Source organism: Lepidochelys kempii, chromosome 1, assembly GCF_965140285.1.
Source record: "Lepidochelys kempii isolate rLepKem1 chromosome 1, rLepKem1.hap1, whole genome shotgun sequence".
Classification (NCBI taxonomy): Eukaryota; Metazoa; Chordata; order Testudines; family Cheloniidae; genus Lepidochelys; species Lepidochelys kempii.
The window spans coordinates 337,611,674-337,635,494 of record NC_136380.1 but is presented as its reverse complement, the minus strand read 5'-3'; the positions used below and the strand labels follow the sequence as shown (position 1 = coordinate 337,635,494).

The 23,821-nt window shown below is 44.2% G+C and overlaps 1 protein-coding gene across 2 annotated transcripts in view; it reads right to left on the bottom strand.

Moving 5' to 3' along the window:
• FRMD4A (FERM domain containing 4A) overlaps positions 1-23,821 on the bottom strand; it is a 563,503-nt gene that overhangs the window by 397,050 nt on the left and 142,632 nt on the right. Inside the window, exon 1 of one of the 2 annotated variants that reach the window (XM_073328720.2) lies at positions 14,717-14,945. The exons of the other annotated variant lie outside the window; for it this stretch is intronic. Coding sequence (XP_073184821.1) covers positions 14,717-14,749 — 33 coding nt within the window. The 5' untranslated portion in view covers positions 14,750-14,945. Of the gene's footprint in view, positions 1-14,716; positions 14,946-23,821 lie in introns of those variants that run through there. 2 annotated transcript variants of the gene reach the window in all.

Here is a 23,821-nt window from a genome sequence, read left to right as displayed (position 1 = left end):
GCTGGTGAGAGATTGAGGGAGTGATATTTGCACTGCCCGACTAAGGCATACTTCTTCCAGAGATGTGTTCCTTTTAGAAGAATATTTGGAGAGATGCATTAAAACCCTCTTAGCCAGTTTAGAATTCCAGCTTAAAAAGGAAAAGAAAAATCCCTTCTGAACTCAATCAAGTCTTGTCCAGCATTAGGATAAAGTCTGGGCTAGCCCTTAGAGAGAGTTTTCTGTGTGACTCGTTCCAAGTGCAATTCAAAGCGCAGTGCCCTTTTCATACAGGTGCATTCTGAATGGTAAGCAGAGTTTTTAAAAGGATCAGCTTTCAGCTATGGAAAGCATGTCCCTGGCCCCCAGACAGTTTCTCCCAGAGCCTCAACAAACCCATTACAAAGCAGACCATTCCCATATGAAAACAGTGAGCACAAAGACAAGGACACTTTTATTTGCCCCCCACACACACACACTTTTATTCATGTATATGATTTTTATTCATTTTCTTAAAGATATCCTAGACACTTGGATATTTGTTTGTGCTTTGGTAAGAAGCATTTTTATTATACTACTGCCACCTCAGCTTTCTCACAAGCCCCAATATCCCCATTCAGCAAAACAATCCTTTGCCCCTTTTTTCCTTTCTGCAAAAATTGTGTAATACTTTCACATCGTGCTATTAATTAATCCCTTGGAACAGGCAGGTCTAGAGAGCCCATCATTAGCACTGTGCATTAGCATGTCAAGCCAGAAAATCCTGGTACCAGAGGGTTAATTCCAAATCACAGTGGATTTTCCTATGGAATTACATGTTATATCCACGCTAATACCAACTAAGTTCCTGATTAATATTTTCGGCACATATACCAGCAATTGCATTTGATTTGTCAGTGCACTTATATTGGACAGGAGCCGTATAATTAAGGGAAGGCCCTCAACGCTTTTAATTTTTCATTTTATAGAAAATGCTGTGGGAGACTTCAGCAGAAGTGTATAGTGCATTATCCTTTGGAGTGTATTACTTCCACAGTATTTCCCTTGCAATCCTATGTTCTCTGTGTGCGGGTGAGAAGACCATTAGCATTTCATCAAGGAATTATTTTAACCAGGAAGACCATTCCTCACTTACGCACATGGACAAGATTCAGAGCAGGGCTTCATCAACTTCTTAACCCTGATGAAAGCAAAGTGTTGACCAAAAGGTCAACTTTTAGGAGCTAATGCATGTCACCATTGCTCATGGGCTTAAAGGGAGTATGGCAATTTTCAACAGCTGTGGATCTACTGCTTAATATTCTGCAGGCATTTGTGCATTTTTAAGTGATTAGAAGCTACTACTAGGAGTACGGGGTTCCTTGGTTGAAGCTCTGAGTAGTCACAGAGGTTCTTCTTCCTCTTCCCCTCCATGTAACTACATGTTTTGGAGCAGATCCTCAGCTGGTGTAAATCAGCGTAGCCCCATGGAGGTCAACCATTATTCCCTGTATGACAGAGGGCTCAGCTATGCCTCGGTTGAGGCTGAGGTGCATCTGGAATGAGGTGGTGGCATAGGGTGGGGAATGCTGGTGGGAAGAGGCATTACATCCCCATGGTGCTTCTGGGGGATGCAGGGCAAGGTGTACTTTATTAGATCTGAGGCACCACTGTGGCACGCAAGAAACAAACAGACATCGTCCCACCTACACCCTGCCCAGATGCTCCCCACACTAGCGATGCTAATGGCTTCCACCTCCATTGTGCAGGTGGAAGGCAGGTTATGCCTCTAGCCGCTGCCTGACTTTACTACAGGGTGTCGGAAGGAAAGCTTGCTCCCTCCTGCTCTCTCTCACTCCCCCCCATACAAAACACCCAAATAGGGGCATAATTTCACCCGAGGACCAGATCCTCAACTGGTGTAAAAATCAGGGTCACTCCATTGAGTCATGGAACTACATCCATTTAGAACAGCGGAGGGGTTTGTGCCAAAGCGAGACAGTGATCGCTGTAAGGGCTTCAGTACCAGTGGTTACATTAGGAGGGTTGCCATCATCATAACAGGTTGAATGCTGAATCAAATGAAAGGCCCACAACTAGTTACGATCTTGTTCAAATTAGGCAAAAATCCGGCCTATGTGAAGGTGAAGTGAGGGTGACAGAGAACCCTCAGGTGAGTGGCAAGATGTGAGAGGTCTGATATTTGTATAATAATGCTCCTCCTCCCGGTAGCACTACACCTACTCCACTTCTTTCTGCCTTCCAGCTGCATATGTCTCTAAGTATTGCCTGTCTCTGGGAAGCAGCACACATGCCAGACATTTCTGGAGTTGGAGGATAAGTACTGAATTTATCTTTTATGGAGCAGAAGAACAGATAAATTCCATCCAACATATGTAAATGACCAGAGTTCAGATTTGCTTCTGGGGAGGTTTAACTGGTAACTCAGTCTTTCGCCAAACATTTTTAAGATTTATAGTTTTTAATGTATAATCTTTACCCCCCCCCCCACCCACAGACATGGCACTTTGGGGTATTCACTACTGTGTCAGGAACTCAGCAGCCTGTTGTACTCACTACACCTAAAACACTGTCGTTGTGGTATATACCCTATACGGGGCATGTCATACATCACTGGCAAACTAAATTCAGTGATCATTAATATTCTTGTATGATGTATGTACCATGTGTACAAAGTTATTGATATGGGCTAGAGTTATGCATTGCTTGCCAAATACATTAAGAACATAAGCACAGTCTGCCTAAGACAAATGAATGTGTATTTGCTTTTCTGTGCAACCTGGTCATCAGATAGAGACAATGAAGGGCCATTTATGATTCTACCTACTTTTCTGTGGCTTCCACCACAGTGTTTTAAGGCCACAAATGATCAACAGAATCAATTCTATCCTTCCTTTGATTCAGCCAGTCTCTGGCCAAGTTTCTGCTAGTATAACTCCACTGACTTTAATGGAGTTAAACCAGCAGAGTATCTGCCCATGTGGTGTAATCTCAGACGTTCTGTTGTTTTTACCTCCACTTCCTCCTTCCCTTTATCCTTTGTATCCATGAGAAACACTGCCATACCTTGAATAATTCTTAGTTAATTAGTGGTGCTTCTGCTGGTTGTCTCTGAAGCACCGGAACAGAGTTACTATCCGGTCAAGAATGCCTTTAAAAAAAACCCAACCTGTTCCTCTGGGATAAAGCTGTAGACTAAGCAAAAAAATATATTTAGAACGCCAGAAGAGCTCATCATAGATTATAGAACAATGAATAAAGGTCACATTTTCTGCTTAATCTCCTTGACATTTTACCTTGGTAGCAAAATTGTGCATGCTACTTAGAAAACTAGCACTCAAGGTAGTGAATACCACCAGAAAATGTGTGTGATTCAATAAAGACAGAATAACCACTATTGTAGAAAGATTAAAACGTCTTTTTAAAAAACTAATATACAAAATAAGTCGGGTTAGTTTTAGAAAGATTTGTCTACTGTCCCACCAAGTTACTGTAAACAAACTAGTCCACTGAATGCATCCGATGAAGTGAGCTGTAGCTCACGAAAGCTTATGCTCAAATAAATTGGTTAGTCTCTAAGGTGCCACAAGTACTCCTTTTCTTTTTGCGAATACAGACTAACACGGCTGCTACTCTGAAACTAGTCAGATATAGGCTTTTGTATGGAATACTATAGTTTACAAAGAAGTTACTTCAAAGATGGAAGGCCACATATGCAAACTCCACCATAATCACTTCAGCCATAGGAAAAACAAAACAACAACTATTTACTTATACTTTGGAAGAACTAGGACATTTTTTTCCCTTGATAAAACTATTAACATCTGCTCACACATCACTATCAGGTAGGGGGTACTCCCAAATACAGCTGGGCAAATAATGGCTGTTTTGGTTTACTGGCAGTTCCAAATCGAAATAAAAAAAACGTTTGATTTCAGGTCAAACAGAAAATGAACGATTTTCTAAATTTCTGGCAAATCAAGAAGTTGAAAAAAACTTTTTGAATCATTTTGTAACTTGACATTTGTATTGATCTGGGGCATTTTTGGCAAAAGCGAAGGTGGACACAATTTGTGAAACGCAGGAAGAGGAGTAGCTTGCCTGTAGCCCAGAGGTTAAGGTACTCTCTTGGCAGGCAAGAGCAGGGGTTCACTTCCTGCCTCTATCTGATGTGGAGAAGGTGTTTAGAGCTGGGTCTCCTACGTTGCAGGAGAGTGCCCTACCTACTGGGCTATCATTCAACCTCTCCTACTGAAGCTGTTCCTGCTCCACTGGCTATTTAGATATAGAAAGTGGAACTTGAACTTGGGACTTCTACATCTGAGGTGCATGTAGCCTGACCAGACAGCAAGTGTCAAAAATCGGGACAGGAGGTGGGGGTAAGAGGTGCCTATGTGAGAAAAAGACCCCAAAATCGGGGCTGTCTCTATAAAAATTGGGACATCTGGTCACCCTAGGTGCATGCCCTTTGTCTCTATGGCCTGGTGGTCCTCTCTCTTGTCCTGGCCCAATGATTATTCATGGTTATTCACATTGGCCATTCACGTGCAATCTTAATTCGGTGCCCTTGTGCATACATATTATGATGCAGTCTTTCATTACAATCACAATCTCATACTAGCTTTCCATTTTGGGTTGAAAATTTTCCAAGGGTAACACTTCCTGTTTTCTAATCACCACAATCCACCACCAACTTCTACTTGCTAAGGGGCCTGGAGCTGGCTGGAGAAGATGCAAAACTGGACAGAGCTGGCAGGAACAGGAGTGAGATTCGGGCATTGGGGAGAAATATCCCTTTATCACATCTCTTGGGGAGCTCATGCCTCCTCTGGAACTCCTAATCTCCACCCTAAACACCAGGTTGATTCCCCATTTGAGTCTATTTCCCCTACCAGCATGAGGGGACAAAATTGTACTAACAGATTTTCTTGTACTGATGGGATGTCTTAATTAAAGCCCTGATCCTGATGCCACTGGGGTTGATAGCAAAACTCCCACTGACTTCTGTGGGAGCAAGGTCGGGCCTAAGAGATAATAAATTGTGTGCAACTCTGCTTTGAAACAGTTGTATTGTGGGAAACCACATAGTCCAAGACTATCCCCCCCCCCCAATAGATGTACACATGTCAACCACTGAGAAGGAAAAACAGCAGTGGAAAAAGTATTGTGCTTAAATCACCCGTACATTCACAAAGGAGGGTGTGGTGGGACAGTGCCCCACCCCCATGCCAGATTGGGCTACAACAAGCCAGAGCATCTGCGCAAGGCGGCAGCCAATCAGGGAGGGCCTGTTAGAGAGCCAATCAGGGCCAGTATTACAACTAGCCAATCAGGGCTAGGCTAGGCCCTATATAAAGGCCGCCCAGGAAAGCAGTAGGCAGTCTCTCCCAGGCCTTCAGAGGGTGAAGATCTGTCTCCTGTGTGAGGAGACTAGCACCAGGGACAGTGCAGGGGACTCCTGTTGGGTACCTGCTGGGCTGGGGGCTCTGAGAAAAAGGGACTAGCCGGTGCAAAGGGGCCAAAGGGGAAATGGCCCAGGGAGAGAGATGGACAAAGGGAGAGAAGGAGGGCAGGCAGGAAGGCTGCCGCCAAAGGGTCCCTGGGTCAGGACCCAGAGTAGAGGGCGGGCCTGGGTCCCCCCCCTTGTACTTCCACTTGGCTGTTAGGAGTGGCCATCATGGACTGCACCAGACCCCTGCCAAAAGGGGTTAGACTTTGGGGTGTAGTTGGCTACTGTGGCTGGGGCAAAGAGAAGGACTACTGATAACACCAAACCCGGGGGTGAGACCAGAGCAGTGGGCACTGCCAGAGGGCAGTGTCCTGAAGAGGATGCTACAAGCTGGGAGCAACGCAGGTAGAGATGCCAATCTAGGGTGAGAGCTGGATGGGACACCACTGGCAGAGGGACCTCCACATGAACTGAGCTAATTCCCAGAGTGAACAGCAGGAGGTGCTGTGCTGCTGAGTCCCCACCCCGTCACAGAGGGTCACCCCCAACGTATTAATTTTATACTTATAGTTGCAGTCCATGTGTAGGAAGGATTATCTAGTGGATAGAAGATGGGACTAGGACTTGAGACCTAGGTTTAATTCCTGGCTCAGTTACAAACTTAACCAAATACTTTAGTTCCCCATTTGTAAAATGGGGATAAGATACCGCTTTTGTACTTGATAGTCATGTGAGGATTATTATTACTACTAAGGTGCTAGGGTCCATCTCTGCCCCCATGCACCTCCTTGCAGCACAGAGCCCTGCCATAGCTACTCTGCCTCAGTTTATCAGGTGTGGTTTCCAGCCAGGCTTCTCTTCTCAACGGAGAGCAGTTTATCTGTTCTCCTTCCTGGTCAGCTACAACTGCACCAGCTCTCCCCTTTTCATCCCCCTTCCTACAGGCCTGCCACCCACAGGTGTAGCAGGCAGGGCTGATTGCAGTGAGCACAATTCATTAACCTTTTCAGCCTATGTGGGGTTTATATAGCTCCATCAGAGGGTGATGTAATAAGGAGATAGATAAAATTCAGTGAACTTCTAGTGCTTGTTAACTTTCCATCTCACCCAATCCATTTCCAAGGACCACAAAACATTACAGGCAAGACTGCGCCATCCTTACTTATGCAGAGTATACCTCAGATATTCCTAGTGGATCAGATCGCAGAGCCCTTACTCACCTGAGTAGTCCCACTGGAACCACTGGCAGGGAATTTCTATGGCATCAGACAGGATTCCCCTTATCCAACCTGAATTAATCTCTTCTTAATAAAGTCTGCTTTTTTAAAAAACTCACTTCTACAATCTTACTCCAAACCCAGCAATTCAGAGATCCAGCCTTAGATGAAACACTAATGTTTTCCCTTTTAATTAGCTCACTGCTTTAAATCACCGGGATTGACTGAGCATGTAATTAGGGAAGATCTACCTGAGAGACTGCCTCTACCTTTGTGCAATGCTGTGGCAGATGCAATCCTCCCAAACACTTGAGCTAACAGCCCATGGTATAGAAGAGGGGCTGAGATCTGGACACTCTCAGTGAGAAGACCATGGCTAAAGATCTAGCTTCTTGCCTTGGTTCATTGGAGCTGGGATTTGCTAGTTTATGACCTGCTGCAAAAGCAATCTGTTTTCTCATGCTTTTCCTGTACAGGAAGACTGAGGGGAAGGACATTCAGTAGAAATAGAGGGTGATTATGCTGGAAGCTATGAAGTGAAGTAGTCTTTCATGGCAGCTGGATGATGTGATTATGCCTGGGCTATGAAGGTGATTATGCTGGGTCTGGCAAGACTTTTGGAAGTTTGGTTTTTTAAGAAGATATTTTAATTGCAGTTTGTTAAAATGTGGGCCTTAAAATTGTAACATGCTTAGAGATTGTGATAAATGCAATGGACGTTCAAGTTTACTGATATACACAGACATGCTTTGGGATTAAAGCCTATATAACACACAAAATTAGGGTGACCAGATGTCCTGATTTTATAGGGACAATCCCAATTTTTGGGTCTCTCTCTTACATAGGCACCTATTACCCCCACCTCCTGTCCTGATTTGACGCTTGCTATCTGGTCAGCCTACACAAAATCCTAGAAATGTTGGGCTGCTAGAGACCTCAAGAGGTCAGCTAGTGTTCCCGTCCCCGTCCTCGGGCCTGCATGCTGAAGCAGGATTAAGTATACCTACACCTTCCTTGACCAGTGTTTGTCTGTGTGCGCACACACTCAAAAAGCCAGTGAAACTATTATGAGGCACATGCTCAGATAGCATAAATCTGTTGAGTACCCTTGAAATCCCTGGAGCTAAACCAGGGGTCTCAAACTCAAATGACCACAAGGCCACATGAGGACTAGTATATCGGCACGAGGGCCGCACCACTGACCTCCTCCCCACTGCTGCCCTGGCTCCACCCCCACTCCACCCCTTCCATGAGGCCCCGCCCCTGCCCCACCTCTTCCCAGCCCCCATTCCAACCCCTTCCCTGAAATCCGCACCCCAACTCTGCCCCCTCCCTGCCCCCAGGGGGTGGAGGAGGGGTGCAGGGTGCAGCAGGGGGCTCAGAGCAGGGGGTTGGGGTGCAGGAGGGGTGCAGCAGGGGGTCCAGGTGCAGGAGGGGTTCAGGGGGCAGGCTCCAGCCTGGCATGTACGAGGGGCAGGGCAGACTCCCTGCCTTCCTGCCCTGCCCCCACAACACTCTGGGAAGCGGCTGGGACCTTGCGAGGAGGGGGGGCACAGGGGTCTGTGTGTTGCCCTGGCTGCGCCTCCAGGCACCACCTCCCGCAGCTCCCATTGGCCAGGAATGGGGCACTGTGGCCAATGGGAGCTTCGGGGGAGGTACCTGGGCCGTGTGTTTGAGACCCCTGAGCTAAACTGATTTGCACTAGCAAAGGATCAGGCCCAGTGTTTGTGAAACCTGCATTATGCAAGTACTTTAGTGCATGCCAAGTATTCACAAACAACTGGCTTAAGCACACAGCACTGTGACCTGCCAAGAATTTCCTTCAGCATGACCTTACAGCCCAGAGAGCTGTGCAGTCAGTTTTCCTCCATAGATCAGTGCTTTACTATCATCATGAACGGACCATCATTTTTCCCGGCATAATCTTCCTCTTAGTTGTGAATGGTCTTAAAGTCAGTACTGCTGTAAAACGGAAAGCTGATACCTATGTAACCTTATGATTCATGTCTCACAGTGGGAAGAATTTTAATTCTTTATTCGCAGACAGGCAAACATGGTAAACTGCTTACTGAAATGACTAGGGTAGGTAGCCGTTCAGCGAGATCCTTCACCACTTATTGAAAAGCCTTGAAGCCTCTACATTGTACAGTAAGCTAACTGGATATGCAACCATGTGTCCTACCCTTGTCGCTCTTCCTCTTTTGTGTGTTCCATACCCTCTTATTACATCTTGTTCTTATTTAGGGCTAGATTAGATTACTCTTGCTTTAGCTTCACAGTACCTGAATCTAGTCCTAGTGACTTCAATAGGACTATTAGTTGAGTGAGGTGCTAGTCAAAGCCAGTAAGGTATCAGATTCGGTGGGGAAATCTGTTCCCATAGAAACCAATGTCAAAATTCCAGGGGCCAAGATTTCACCCTGTTTTTTAGCTAGAAAGCTCTTTGAGAAAGGGATTGGTTTGTCATGGGTTTGTCCCGCCCCACACAACTGGGATCTTTTTCAATATAAACAACCATCTCTACCAGCAGTACAGCGGCCCAGTTCCCACCCAAGATATGCAGCAGTGGTTTACTATATATTCTAAACAATGCACGCTTGCTGACATTGTGCCCAAGTGCAGTAGCAGTTCAGACATTCAGATACAATACCATGCTGCACTGATACAAAGCAGGATTGGGGAAGGAAAAGAAAAACCCACCTTGTAATTTGATTTTTTTCCATTTTTTAAAACGTGAAGCAAAACCAATTAGGTAACACTATATTGACTGAAGAAATGTTATGAAATAGACACCACCTCCCCTTTTTATATTCTACTCTTACTTTAAAATGCACCCTAACTTTTCTATAGGAAAGATCTATTCAAATATGAAGCTAAATTTTGCTTTTGGTAACACCCATACAACACCTACATGTGTAACACTATGATTAATAAAGACAGACCTAGCTCTTCATTATTTTTTTGAATTATACTTTACTATCTACCATGTCAGCACATCTCACACACAGCATCATTAACCCCACAGTGAGAGACAGAGGCATCCTTCTAAGTTGTTATACAGAATATTGTACTACCCTCAGATATTACTGACACTTTGCAGATCACCTACTATATCTTATATATGGATAACATACCTGGTGGCAGGGGGAGGAGTTTAGAGCTTTGGATGCTCAATGCCCATTAGAAGTTAGTGGAAGCTAGATACTCAAATCCCTTAGGTGACTGAGAAAATTCCACCCTCTGTACACTAGCAGTGCCCAATTTTCATAGGTAGATAGCTAAATAGGTCACCCAAATTTAGATGTACAAGTGCCCCTTTATTATGTGATTTGAGTTTCCAATGGAGCGATGTGCATGTTCTGTCGGAAAACTGGGCCCACATGGTGACCCGTCAATGTTAATACGTCATGCAGAAGTTACGTGAAGGATTCCCATATATTGTATTACAACATTCATGTAATTCTTAAAGATAGAATAAAAATGCTTAACCCCGATTCACCAGGGCACTTATGCACATGCTTAACTTTAAACACATGGGCAGTCCCACTGAGGTTAAAGTTAAGAACACACTCAAGTGATTTGATGGATTGGAGCTTTATAGAAAATTTGTTAGGACAAAAAAAAATGCACACCAGAGCTTCTCTATTGTTTCTGAAAACTTCATTTTTCAGTTCACATCAAGAGGAGACAATAAAAAAAAAATACAGTTATCAGACACCCAAGACCTCTAACTACTGAGTAGAGCTGGCTGGGCATTTTCTACTCCAGAAGTCCCCCTCCCATTTCCCTCCATCAATCTCAATGGCCCAGTGACTCCACCATCCAATGGCTGTCAAAGTAAGGCAGAACATGGGCGCAATATCTTCCAGGGCTTATCAACATTGCTTCATAAGGAATGAACTTATCTATAGAATACACAAGGGGTAATTCAACCACTCAGAAGGAGTGATCTAGTGGTTGAAAAATAAAGAGTCTTTAATGTAGCCCCAAGAAAGGTTCAACAAAAAACAGTAACACCATGGGAATTTGCTAATCCCAAGAACCTATAATAAACAGATAAAGTTAATAAGATTCAATAATAGAGACCAGCCCCATTGAGAGCTCTATCTAAACATTGCACACAGTATTTATTGAGTTCCCTAGCTGAATTCTCTGTATACAAAACACTAAAAATTCATTATCTCTAGATGCAATGCTTAGTCAATTCAATGGTAATTAATCTCCATTTACCCTCTGCATACATTTGTGAACAGATGAAAAGTTCACTCAAAAGTTCTTTCAGTCAGTCCAAAGAAAACATATTGTTTTGATAATTCCCCCTCCCCCTTTGCAAACCCATGCTTCCCCAGGAGAAAAATAATACAGTTAGCCAATTTTGCATGGTTCAAGCCAGGTGCTCATTGCAAATTCAGTAGCATACATTGGCATGTGTTAGTTGCACAGAAACTGAAATTCTTATGCCAGTATAATTCACTGAAGGCAGTGCATTGAGGATTAAGGAGAACTGTTGAGTGCTTGAGGATTATAAAACAAATCAAAAGGGAGTGTCTAGTTATATTTATACATTTCTTCCTTCTTTTAAAGACCAGCTTTATTCCATCAACTTCCTAATCTTTTAAGGTGGTATGTTGCATCACCATTGTATGTGTTCATTTGTTAAGATTTCTATTAATAGTATTGTATATGTTAAAGAAAGGCAAACCATGCTAGGCAGAACAAAGAATCCAATTGATATGTGCTGGTAATATTTAAAGTCATAATTAAGTCTGATTATCCTAGAGTGGTAGTGTATCACTCCCTTATTTTAAGTCATGTGAAATATAACCAAACACAAAAATGCAGTCAAGGTGCATAGGTGCATTCCACTTAGCTGCCTTAATTTTAATTTACCATCACACTACTCTACTTTGCCTTAACCTTACTCATATTTATGTGCCATTTAGGCAAATTTTAAGGTATAAATGCATTAAGCATCCATGATTTACCCTGGTGAAGTCTATTACATGGTATACTGCAATTACTGTTTGATGTCCAAATTACCGCAAATATTTTTAAGTGTTGCTAAGTTATTAAGTAACCACGCTATACAGAAACCTAGCATGCTTCAGTGACCAAATGGATCAACATTTTATGGAATCTGAAACTCAGATATAACTTCCATGCAAAATAATAGACTGAAGTGTCACGTAGGAGCATAGCATTAGAAGAGAAAAGGAGGACTTGTGGCACCTTAGAGACTAACAAATTTGAGCATAAGCTTTCGTGAGCTTCAGCTGTAGCTCATGAAAGCTTATGCTCAAATAAATTTGTTAGTCTCTAAGGTGCCACAAGTCCTCCTTTTCTTTTACGGATACAGACTAACACGGCTGCTGCTCTTTGAAACCTGTCACTGGAAGAGTGTTTCTAATCTTCAAATTAACAGAATCTCATTCACAGTAAGGCCCCTTTACTCTTTTCTAACAGCATAAAGAAAGGTGTGAATGCAGTTTACATCACTTTTTGGCCCCTTCACCCTGCCAAAGTACTGTAAAAGGGACTTAGTGTACCTAAGAAGCAGGCCTATTGCTTTTAATTATCCATGTGGACAAATGAGTGTTCTGTGTGGGTTTGTTTTAAAATGCGCTCTCTAGATTTGAGCATTTGAAATAGATCTGCACGTGACTTCAGGAAATGGAAAGTTAAATTTTTAAAGCAAATGTTCATTTGCACCTCATCATAATGCAATGGAAAAATTCTAGTTATCTGCATTTACTGTCAGATTTTATTTTGTGAGGTAATTGTATTTATATTCAATTCTCTATTAGGCAAGGACTTTGGAGAGAACATAAGTGAATTAAAAATATATCTTGAAGTAATTTTTACATTGCTTTTGCACACAAACCTAAATATAGACTCTGACCTTTGTTACATGGTGTTACTCTGGAGTAATTGCATCTTGGAGCTTCCATGGAGAAACTCCAAATTTACTCCAATTTAACCAAGTTCAGAATCTGGCCTTATACCTTCAGTGCAGTTACTCTGGCACCAATATAAACAAAACAGCGATCTGTCTTTAAAGGGGTTACTCTGGATTTACACCAAGATAATTGAGATCTGAGTCTGACCCTTAGTATTCTATCAGAACACAACAGGACCGAGAGGTCTGGGTCTAAATTCCCACAGATTCCTCTGAAGGAGCAATAAATAACCTTGAAGACATAATTGTCACAATGAAGTCTTATTAACAGTATTACTATTAAATTCCAGGTTTCAGAATAGTATATATATCTACTCTATGTTCCATTCTATGCATCCGATGAAGTGAGCTGTAGCCCAGGAAAGCTCATGCTCTAAAAATTTGTTAGTCTCTAAGGTGCCACAAGTCCTCCTCGTTCTTTTTATTAAATTCCAGCTGCATTTATGATGCAAGTTAGATTGACAAGCCGAATATATGGCTAGGGGGCCAGCCCACTGGCATTAAATTTCCAGCTCTTTTACTCTATCATTTTTATAGCTGTGTGTGCATTTACCATAAATGATACTGCAGGTGTGGATATTAGTCAAATCCAAATGTAATTCCAACCTTAGCCTGATAACGCACCAATACCATGGTGCCTTGCCTAAGGCGAGAATTTCAAAAGGGTGGATACAGGAACACACAATGGAAACATCACCCCAAACGTTACCGACTTTCCCTCTGTGCAAAGGAAGATGCGGTTGTCAGTCTTTGAAATCTTGTTGCAAATACGTCTGATTAAAAAACACGTTAGAAGAACTAAGTGAAATGGACATATCCACCTTTAATCATAGTAAGTGCAGATGTCTGACCCTAAATTACCATGTGAATCTTTCGTTTTCTCAAATGCCGTCAGCAACATTGTTTTATCACGCCCAGCAGAGGGGATACACTAACGCGAACAAGGAATGGGGATGCCCCGATTGGTTTCCCCATTCCCAAGTTACCATGCAAAACAAAAAAGGAGCGAGACAGTGATACAAACCATCACTCGGATACAGGGTTATGATGTAGCCCTTTGTTGGCAGTACAGTGTTTTTAATAGTAAAAGCTTGGAAACAGAGGTTTAAAAGTACCCAGTAATGAAGGTAAGAGTATCCGTGCAGAACTCCGGGTAGCAGAAATGGGGGAGCGGGTTTACATCTCTACCCAATCCAATAGTTCGTTCTCTCCCCCGCTCCACACAAACCCTTAAATGGTTTGCACGGGAGACAGTCTGGCTGCTGCCGAGAACTCTCATTCTGTACCAGGTCTCTCAATGCTAAGCTACGGCAGACTGGAGCCGTCTGTGTCGGTAGCGACTGGGTAATGTAGGATCGGGATCCACCACCCCCGTCTTGAAATCTTGAAGGAGAGAGTCCTCCGTCCCCCCTCGTACCCTTTAATCCCACAACAGGGACCAGAGAACACCTTTCTGGCACACCAGATTTTGCAGAACCAACCCCACCCACTGGGCTTTGCCGCCCCCGACTGAATGTCCTTTGGGAGCTCAAAGTCCCCGAGTGGAAGGCGGCCCCGCTAAGGAGAGCGGAGAAGCCGGGGGACCCGCCGGGCAAACCGCGCCTGGAACCCGCAACACTTTCACTTTCTCTTGCAGAGCGTGGAGGCAAATGCCCCGGTCCGTTCCGCACCCGGGCCAAGAGCACGCGCCGGTCCCTGCCTAGGTGGGCGCTTTTCCTCGCCTGGAAAGTGTCGCCCCCCCACCCCCCCGCCCCGCGGGTGGTCATTCAATGGACCAGCGCCCTGGGTGTCTGTACACGCACCCCCCCCCCCCCCCCCCGTACGCGAGAGGCTCAGGTGGGCAACTCCAGTCAAGAGCGGACTGTCTCCCCCGAAAGGAAAACTCGTGGGCAAAGGTCCTCTCCGGCGAGAAAGAGCGACGGGGCCAGGGCTGATCTCCCTTTGCGGCGGCTCGGCTCGCGTCTCCATCGAGTCGCCTTCCCAAGGGCAGTTTTGCAAGAGCCGGGAGACAAAAGCGGAGCGAGTCTCCTGTTCGCCCAGACCGCCCCGCGCCTCCCAGGGTGACAGCAGCTTCCCAAGGCATTAACCAGCCTCCGCCCCTCTCCCCGCGCCTACCTTGGTTCTCATCGGAGACAGGAGCCCTTCCATTGGGGCTGGATCCTCATGCCAATCCGTCCTCCCGTTTAGTTCCTCTTCCCGTCCTCGGTCATTCCCCCATGACCAACAGGGACGCGTCCCTCCCAGCCGATGAGCCGCCCAGCCAACCTGGCGAACTTGAAACCGGCAGCACCGTGGACACTGTTCCTGGTGGCGCTCTCCTCTCGCCAGCCTCCTCTCTGCATAAGCTGCCTGCAGCCAGATTTGTACCGGAGTCGCTGACAAACGCTCCCGGTCTTACGTAATGCGTTCAGCACGGGACAAGTGATCTTAGCCCAAGCCCAGGGATCAGGTCACACGGGACAAGCCTGGAGGGTCCGGGACTCTGCATTGCCTGTGGTAGCATGAGGAGGGTTATTAATAAGCTGAATTTTCTCGCCCCCTTTTGTGTGGCTGACAAGTAACCACGCTCTGGAGTCGCTAAAAAGACGGACAAATGTCACAATTACAGGTGTGGCGAGACAGAAGATTTTCTGGGGTTATTATTTAAACACCATATTCCAGATCCACAGCTTTAAGCAACATGCTCTTCTCAAATACCCTATTCACCACCGCAGGCAGTTCCCCAACAGCTGAGTGCAGCATCAGCTCCGGAGGATGCTGAATACACCCGCCCCTGTCTGTTTGACTCCAGGGTGCTGCTTGTAAATGAAAGACCCAGAGGAAAGAGGATGGGATGAAAGGAACCCAGGGCTCTAAGATTGGAGAGCAGCAGGCCAGCTGCACTTGACGTTTCCCTGTCCTCACTCCATGGGATCATGTCCTCATTAGGGAAAGGCAGGATGATTTCGTGGCTAAGGCGCTGGATTGAGATCCAGCTGATGCGGGTGAAAGCCCTGACTCTGCCACACACGCTTCCTGTGCGACCTCGGTCAGATCACTCTCTCTCTCTGTACCTGCGTTCCCTGTCTGTAAAACATCTCTCTCCTTATTTTCTTTGTGTATTGGAGCTATGAGCTCTTTGGGGCAGGGAATCTCTGTGTGGATCTTCAGTGCTTAGTTCCTCTAGAAGCAACTACAAAAAAAAAAAAAGCAGACACTAAACATAACCCATGCTATTTACTAATATTAGAGAAGCACTAGGAGGTCTAATTGCAATGAGCTCCCTACAAACACATGGTAATACACAATCTATGCACTGAACAGCCCTACTAGAAATCCACCAACAGTGTCACAGGACAAAAGCACCCCAGATCATGCTTCAGGGTCCTATGAACAGAGGACGGGAACGGACCTCCTGCATCAAGTCCAGTGTCTATCACAGGCAATTTAGTCATATAATCCAGTTTATAAATTTATTATAGAGTCTAAGGCCAAAAGGGACCATTGTCATCACCTGACTTCCTGTATAACACAGACCATAGAACTTCCCCAAAATAGTTCTTAGAGCAGATCTTTTAGAGAAAAAAAACCCAATCCTGATTTTAAAATGGTCAGTGATGAGAATTCACCATGACCCTTGGTAAAATGCTCCAATGACTAATTACTCCCATTGTTAAAAATTTACAGCTGATTTCCAGTCTGAATTGGTCTAGCTTCAACTTCCAGCCATTGGATCATGTTATAGCACTCTTTGGTAGAATGAAGAGCCCATTATTAAATATTTCTTCCCCACATAGGTACATATAGACTGTAATCAAGTCACCCATTAGTCTTCTCTTTGTTAAGCTAAATAGATTGGGCTCCATGAATCTACCACTATAATGTATATTTTCTAACCCTTTAGTCATTCTTGTGGCTCTTCTCTGAACCCTCTCCAATATATCAACATCCTTCCTGAATTGTGGACACCAGAATGGGACACAGTATTCCAGCAGCAGTCACACTAGTGCCAAATATAGGGTAAAGTAACCTCTTTTGGCCACAGTGTCACACTGGGAGCTTATGTTCAACTGCTTATACACTACGACCCTCAAATCTTTTCAGAGTCACTGCTTCCCAGGATAGAGTTCCCCATTCCATCAGTATGGCCTACATTCTTTGTTCCTAGATGTATACATTTACATTTAGCCACATTAAAATGCATATTGTTTGCTTGTGCCCAGTTTACCAAGCTATCCTGATCGCTGAGTCAGTGACCTGTCCTCTTCATTATTTACCACACCCCCAATTTTGGGGTCTTCTGCAAATTTTATCAGTGATTTTGTGTTTTCTTTCAGGTTATTGATAAAAGTGTTAAATGGTGTAGGGCCAAGAGCCATTCCCTGCAGGACTCGCTGGAAACACACCCACTCGATGATTCCCCCCCAATTACAACAACTTTTTGAGACCTATCAGCTAGCCAGTTTTCAATCCACTTAATGTGTGCCATGTTAATTTTATATTTTTCTAGTTTTCAAAGTGTCATGTGGTACCAGTCAAACACCTTATAGAGTCCAAGTATATTATGCCAATACTACCACCATTATCAACCAAACTTGTAATCTCATCAACAGAAGATATCAGGTTAGTTTGGCAGGATCTATTTTCCAATCATAGAAGCATCTCAACTTTGATGCTTCTTTGAATATCCAGTAATTTTTTTAGGTTTACTCACCATTACCAGAGTTAGGCCTGAATGAAGCCCCCCCGAATGAAGCTGAACACCCGTAAACTTTGGGAAAGATAGGATGTGAATCCACATACTGACCCAAGCTTTGAAGTTGACCCCTGACAATAGATGAATCAAATCCTCAAACTCCAAAACACCCACAAAGGCTGGGAAAGTTTAGATCATCTGGATCCAAACTCTGTGGTACTGTTTGGTCCTTAAGGACAGCTTGGTCTTGAAATATGCTGAAAGCTCTCAATCCCCTTTGAGGTCAGTGGAAGATAGAAATGCACTCTACACAGGAATACTTAGCATGTTGCAGGACAAAGTCCTAAATCACCATCATACCCTTACATAGAATTAATATGATCAAAGAATACCTTTCTGGTACACCAGTCTTTGCTAGGGGTGTTTAATCAAGAAGTGTATGGTGATCCAGCTGTCTTTATACACCCGTACACTGTGATAAAAGAAGAGTCATTCACAATACAGTAACATTTCAGAGAAGTGGCAACCAGTGATCCTGTCATGCCTGAAATAAATCCCTGTAAAATTTCCTTATGGTGACCTGTATATTCACTATGTCACTAAACAGGACAATAAGATCAGCTGCTGTGTTACATTTTGTGTGCGCGCTGCTCGGGGATCATGTGACCAGCCAGATCATCAGCTGAACAAAAGGTAGTATCAAGGTGTTGCCACGGTGACTTCCCAGCAGTCTGAATTGCTATGGCATTGTAAGAGGAGGGGGGAAAATCCCAGTCACCTACTGTAGCAATGTTGAAACATACCTTATTTTTAGAATGTGCAGCATGTAGAAAACTAATGAATATTTAACGCTGTAAGCGTCTTTCCTGCTTGCTTTTCTTTTCGTGGCTTGTTTGCTATAAATGCAACGTTTGCCTTTAAAAGAGTATGAATTACATTGCGATTATGCTTTTTCTTTCACAGCTTCTTCAGCTTCTCCTGCATTTTGTTAGACTCTTATTAAATAGCACATGCTAACAAATGGAGGCCAAAGCACTACACCCATAGTATCAGCAAAACAAATCCCACATTAGAAGGGAGCAACGTAGTCCTGGGAATACGTTAACAGAACAGGAGACATGGATCTGGAATATATTCCAGGCTCTGCTACTGACTTCCTGCATGACATTAATCAAGTTACTTGGGGCCAAGTTGTGATTTTGAATACAAGTCCATGTAAAAGAGTAAGAGCAGCCCAGATACTCCTGCAGGCCCAACATCCAGGTAGCCTGCGAAAGGGTAAGTGGGAGCTGTGTGCACCTGCTTACTCCTAACTAGAGCTGGCCAACATCTTTTCATTATAAAAAGGGCCATGAAAAAATATTTTGAAACAAATTCAGACAAAAACGAAAAATGTACAGATTTTCTTTCCTCCCCACTCCCTTCTCCCATGCCCCCCTTTTTCAATGGCCAAATGGGAAAGAGTACAGAACCCAAAACCAAAAGCCTGAAAATTCCTATATTTTCATGATACTTTTGAATAATGGGGACAGCAGATGGACATAGATAATGTTGGCTCCACCCCAATACTCACTGGCCAGTGTAGCCAACCTTGTGCATGGGGTGGTAGAATGTGCTACTGATATAGGCCAGCAAACTACCATCTCCCCATCAAACAAGGAAGTAGTGGGGGGCAGTGGGGAACACTGCAACTCAGAGAGGGGTCTTTGAGGTCCAGTGCTACTGGGGATACTCCTAGGGTGACGCAGCTCATGTACTACCCTCTTGGTGAGGACTGGGCCTAAAGTCACAATCGAACCCATAACCTCTGTGCCTCAGTTTCCCTATCTTTAATACTTTGGATAGGGAGTTCTAGTCCTGTGCATTACCCACAAAACTACTGAAGATAGGTTAGACTGACATACAGAAGGTGGTGATATTTTGAGTTCCAGTTTCAGCAGAGGATTCATTTTAAGGTGAAGTTATAAATCCCTCCCCCCACCCTCCAAGTGGCTAGCTGATTCCTTTCTGAACGCCTCTATTAATACAGGTAAAAAAGGATTTTTTGATCAGAAAGGTAAGTCTGTAACAATGTTGTGTTTTGGTCTGTGTTTATTCTAGCCTGTCACTTTCATATAGTCAAATGTGCTTTGTTTACAAGTCATTTGCAGGGTTGTGGCTTTAGTTGTTTTGAGACTGCCAGCACTACAGATGCAACCTGGGGTGCCTTAAAACTAAAGTCAGGTCTACCCTACCGACCTACACAGACATAACTACATTGCCGAGGGGTGTGAAAAACCCACCTGGGCTCGCTCACTACTCTGGATTCCAGTCCAGGGACCCTATGTCTAGGAACTGCAGTCGGCTTGCTCCAGACCACGTGGCTATTTCCCTGGACTCCTTACTTCCTTATTCTATCCTCTGCCCCCTTGGGGTTTACTGGTCCAAACACTCTCCTTTCAGGGAGTAACTATAGGCTACTTCCCTGTAACTTCTTGGCAGACTGTCACCCCAAACTCCCCCATCCCTCTCCCAGGGAGTGACTGTAGACTACTTCCTCTGGAGCTCCTGTCTCTTCTCAGCTTGCTGCTTTCACAGGCTCAACCTGCCCCTGCCCAGCTGGGGTTCCTCACCAATTGGCCTTTGAATCCCTGGTTCTTCCCCAGGTGCTGCCTATCAGGTTAATTTAACCTGCTCTGCCTTGTGTGGGGGTGGACAGCCTGTCCCACATGGCACTGATTTTATGGCAGTCAAAAAATAAAAAACCAACACAACTCTCTTTTTTTGATTGCACCCTTAAGATCTAAATGACCCATTCCTCAGAGTTGTTCCATTCCACCCACAAAGCAATATTACGACTGTTAAAGTCACTGCTAAGATTTTTTTTTTAAAGTGACAGGTCATTTTGGGTGCCCACGTTGGGATGCCAAGCACTTTCTGACAAGCATGACTTTTTAAGTAGGGTTGCCAACCCTCCAGGATTGGCCCGGAGTCTCCTGGACTCGGCATCGTCTTCCTGGTGACTATTGAAAGCAATCCAGGAGATTTTAATAGGATACTTAAGAAAATGACATTACATCGGGGGGGGGGGGATCTCCTGGAATAGCTTCAGTCAGAGTTGGTAACCCTAATTTTAAGAGATCTATAAGTTAGGCACTTAAAAATCACTAGGGACTTTGGAAAAATCTTAGATTAGATGTAAAGATCCAGGCCAACAAATAAAGTAGCTTAAACCAAAGTCATCTTAGTAGTTAAAACTTTTGGCACAAAGGCAGCATAAGAATTATTGGCTCTTTTATCCATTGCCCTCAAAGCAGTTTGATAAAATTAGTCTCCCAACACACCAGTGAGGTAGGCAAGCATGATCATCCCCATTTAATAGATGGGGAAACGGACGCAGAAAAGATTGTCCCATGGCCATGCAATCTGGAGCAGAGAATAAACGGTGGGAGTCATCCACATTCTAGAGCAGGGGTAAGCAGCATTGCCCAGTGGATAGGGCACTGACTGGGAATCAGGACACTTTGGTTCTATTTCAGCTCTGCTACTGGCCTGCTTTGTGATCTGGGTGAGTCTCCTAACCTTTGTCTCAGCTGCTTCTTTTGTAAGATGGGGCTAATGAGACTTACCAGTGTTTTGAGATCTATAATTGAAAAGTGCTAGATAAGAGAGTCAGTTTTCACTATAGCAGAGGAGATGGGCCTCAGGTCTCCTAATTCCCAGTAGGGTGACCAGATGTCCTGATTTTATAGGGACAGTCCCGATTTTTGGGTCTTTTTCTTATATAGGCTCCTATTCCCCCCCCATCCCGATTTTTCATATTTGCTGTCTGGTTACCCTAATTCCCAGCTAGGTGCTATAACCACAAGGCTACCTTCCTGCCTTGTCTCCTGATGAAAAGGTTGCATTGTAAATATGAGTAAAGGTAGATCATAAATGGTAAGTCTCTAAGGTACCACAAGGACTCCTCATTGTTTTTGCTGATACAGACTAACACGGCTACCACTCTGAAACCTGTCACCATGCAAGGCACTGACTTTAGCCTTATGAAGTGGAAATCCATCAACTTCATGAAAAAACTTACATAGTTACAGACATAGGCATCTGATGAAGTGGGTTTTAGCCCATGAAAGCTTATGCTCAGATAAATTTGTCAGTCTTTAAGGTGTCACAAGTACTCCTTTTCTTTTTTCTAAGTACTAGTATAGTTGTGGTCCTGGATGTTATCAAGACATGTATGAAGCCTTTTATTAGCATACAAATTGTATGAATATATATTTTCAGCAGTAAAACGGAGGACTCATTCATGCACTTTGTAATCATCCAGACAGGGCACAGTGTTCAGTGCTATGTATATAGCAACAGACACTAAGTGTGTTTGCATTGCGCGAATGAATCAACACAATGGGATAAAAGAAACTGTTTTTGCAGATAGCAATGTCAAGGACTCCACATCCTTGTCAAGATTTAGGTTAAATTAAATGCCGGTTTTTAAAGCTACATCTCAGGCAAACCACAGCTATTATGCGCTCTGTGAAAACGCTACCTCTGACTATTATGTTCTCTGTAAGAACAGTCTCTGATGTGACTTCCCGCCTATCCTGTAAGTGACAATAAATACTCTCACTGCCCCATGCACAATGCTCAGACAGGAGAGAAAACCTTAGCTCTATATAAGGCAGGCAAGGCATCAAAGAGGAAACCATCAGTATTATATGAGGTATTTGCATGAAAGGAACCTCTCACTGAAATGCTCAATTGTACAGGTAGACTCCTTTCCACCATGGTCGTCAGTGGAAACAGCTTCTTTCACTGGCTGCCTCACCCTGATTTTTAGAAAGACCAAGAAGCTTCCCACACAACATAAACACCTCCACTTTGTGCTTGTTAGGAAAGCCACCCCCCCCCCCGTTCTGTTGCTTTCAACGGTTCTTTAGAGAGGCACTGCACGTAGAATGGATTAAAACCTATGAGCAGATCCCTTCTCTTAAACTTCCCTCTCACGCATTTGCCCTGACAGAATCAGCTGCTCAATACAAATCAGAACTGAGCAGCAGACTAAGCTTTTAAAGTGTGACTGTACCTGGAAGAGTGACTCTAACAATGCCACAGAGAACCCAGGATTTATTCCATCACAGCTCCAACTGTGAGCCCTGCTGTGCAGCCAGATGGTCACTCTTAACAAGTCCTGCGCCTCTTTCAGCCTCCACACCCTTCAAATACTTGAAGAATCATGGCATCACCCTGTGTGACCCTAAGAACTGCTCAATGCCAACTAGGAAAGCGGGTTACAAGGATAGCCGGATCGTGGTACATACATTCTGGTTCAACAACGACTGTAATGTAAGATCTTAAATGAAAGCCAGGATCACACTGTTCATTAATATTGTTGTGAAATGTACATACAGATGCTATGTAAAAAAAGTTATGTATGTCTAGTGACACTGTTCCTAAAGTCTGAATCAAGGCAGGGCTGATAAACAGGTTTCTGCCAGACAAACGTTGTCTATTCACCTGTGAGTGTTCAATGGATAAGAGGCTGAATACTACATGGGGATGCCTCAAAGCAGCTTGGGGACTGGGGTGCACCTACTGTTTACCTGCAAGGCAAAGTAAGAGCTGGCATAGCCCAGAACAGATTGTTTGCGTGGCTAACAGACTAGAGGTTTAAGGGAGCTAACATGCAGTAAAGCACAAACAAATCTTCCTGTTGCTGGAGGCGAGATGGGATAAATAAGGTGACTCATGGTCCTGGGCACCCTGAGAACCATCACACCCTGGCACTGGTTAGTCAAACAAAACATTTTGTTTTTTTCCAATTTTTTCTCCAGCCCCTTGGTCATTTGTAGCTCTTCTCTGAATTTCCTCTGCTACCTTCGTGATCTCCTTCTCATAACAAAGAGCCCAGAACAATACAAGGTATTCTAAGCATGGTTTCATTCCTTACTCTGTGATGTGATCCATCTATCTATACACTCCTGCTGCTTTATTGCCATCTTGCACCACAAATTCAGATCTACTTTACTGTGCTCCAAGAGCTCCAAACCTTTCCAAGTAATTCCCTTTTAGGGACGCTCTGCAGCCCAGTTTATTATTTTCCAGATTTTTTTTTGCACTTTTGTAGTTTGAATTTCATTGTATTTAGGGAGAGAGAGTGCAGCTAAGGCAATAGACGGAGACTCAAGAGACCTAGCTTCTATCCCAGGCTCTCCCACAGACTTGCTTCATGAACACGAGCAGAATATTTCAACTCTCCATGCCTGTGTTTCTGGTCTCACCCCTTCACTATCCAAATCGGAAGTTATTGGGACAGGGACCATCTGGGACTATGGGTTTGTACAGTTCCTAGCCTGGTGGCATCCCGATTTCATTAGGAGCCCTCTCTGTGCTACTCTAATACAAAGGCATTTCTGCACATCTTTCTGACCTTCTTAGATCCCTTCTGTCTTTATTGGTGCAATGGGTTGTTTACCAACCTCCCCATTCCTTCCAGGATATTAATCAAGATGGAAAATACTGATCTCTCCAATGCCCCACTAGACACCACCCCAACTAGATGCATTGAT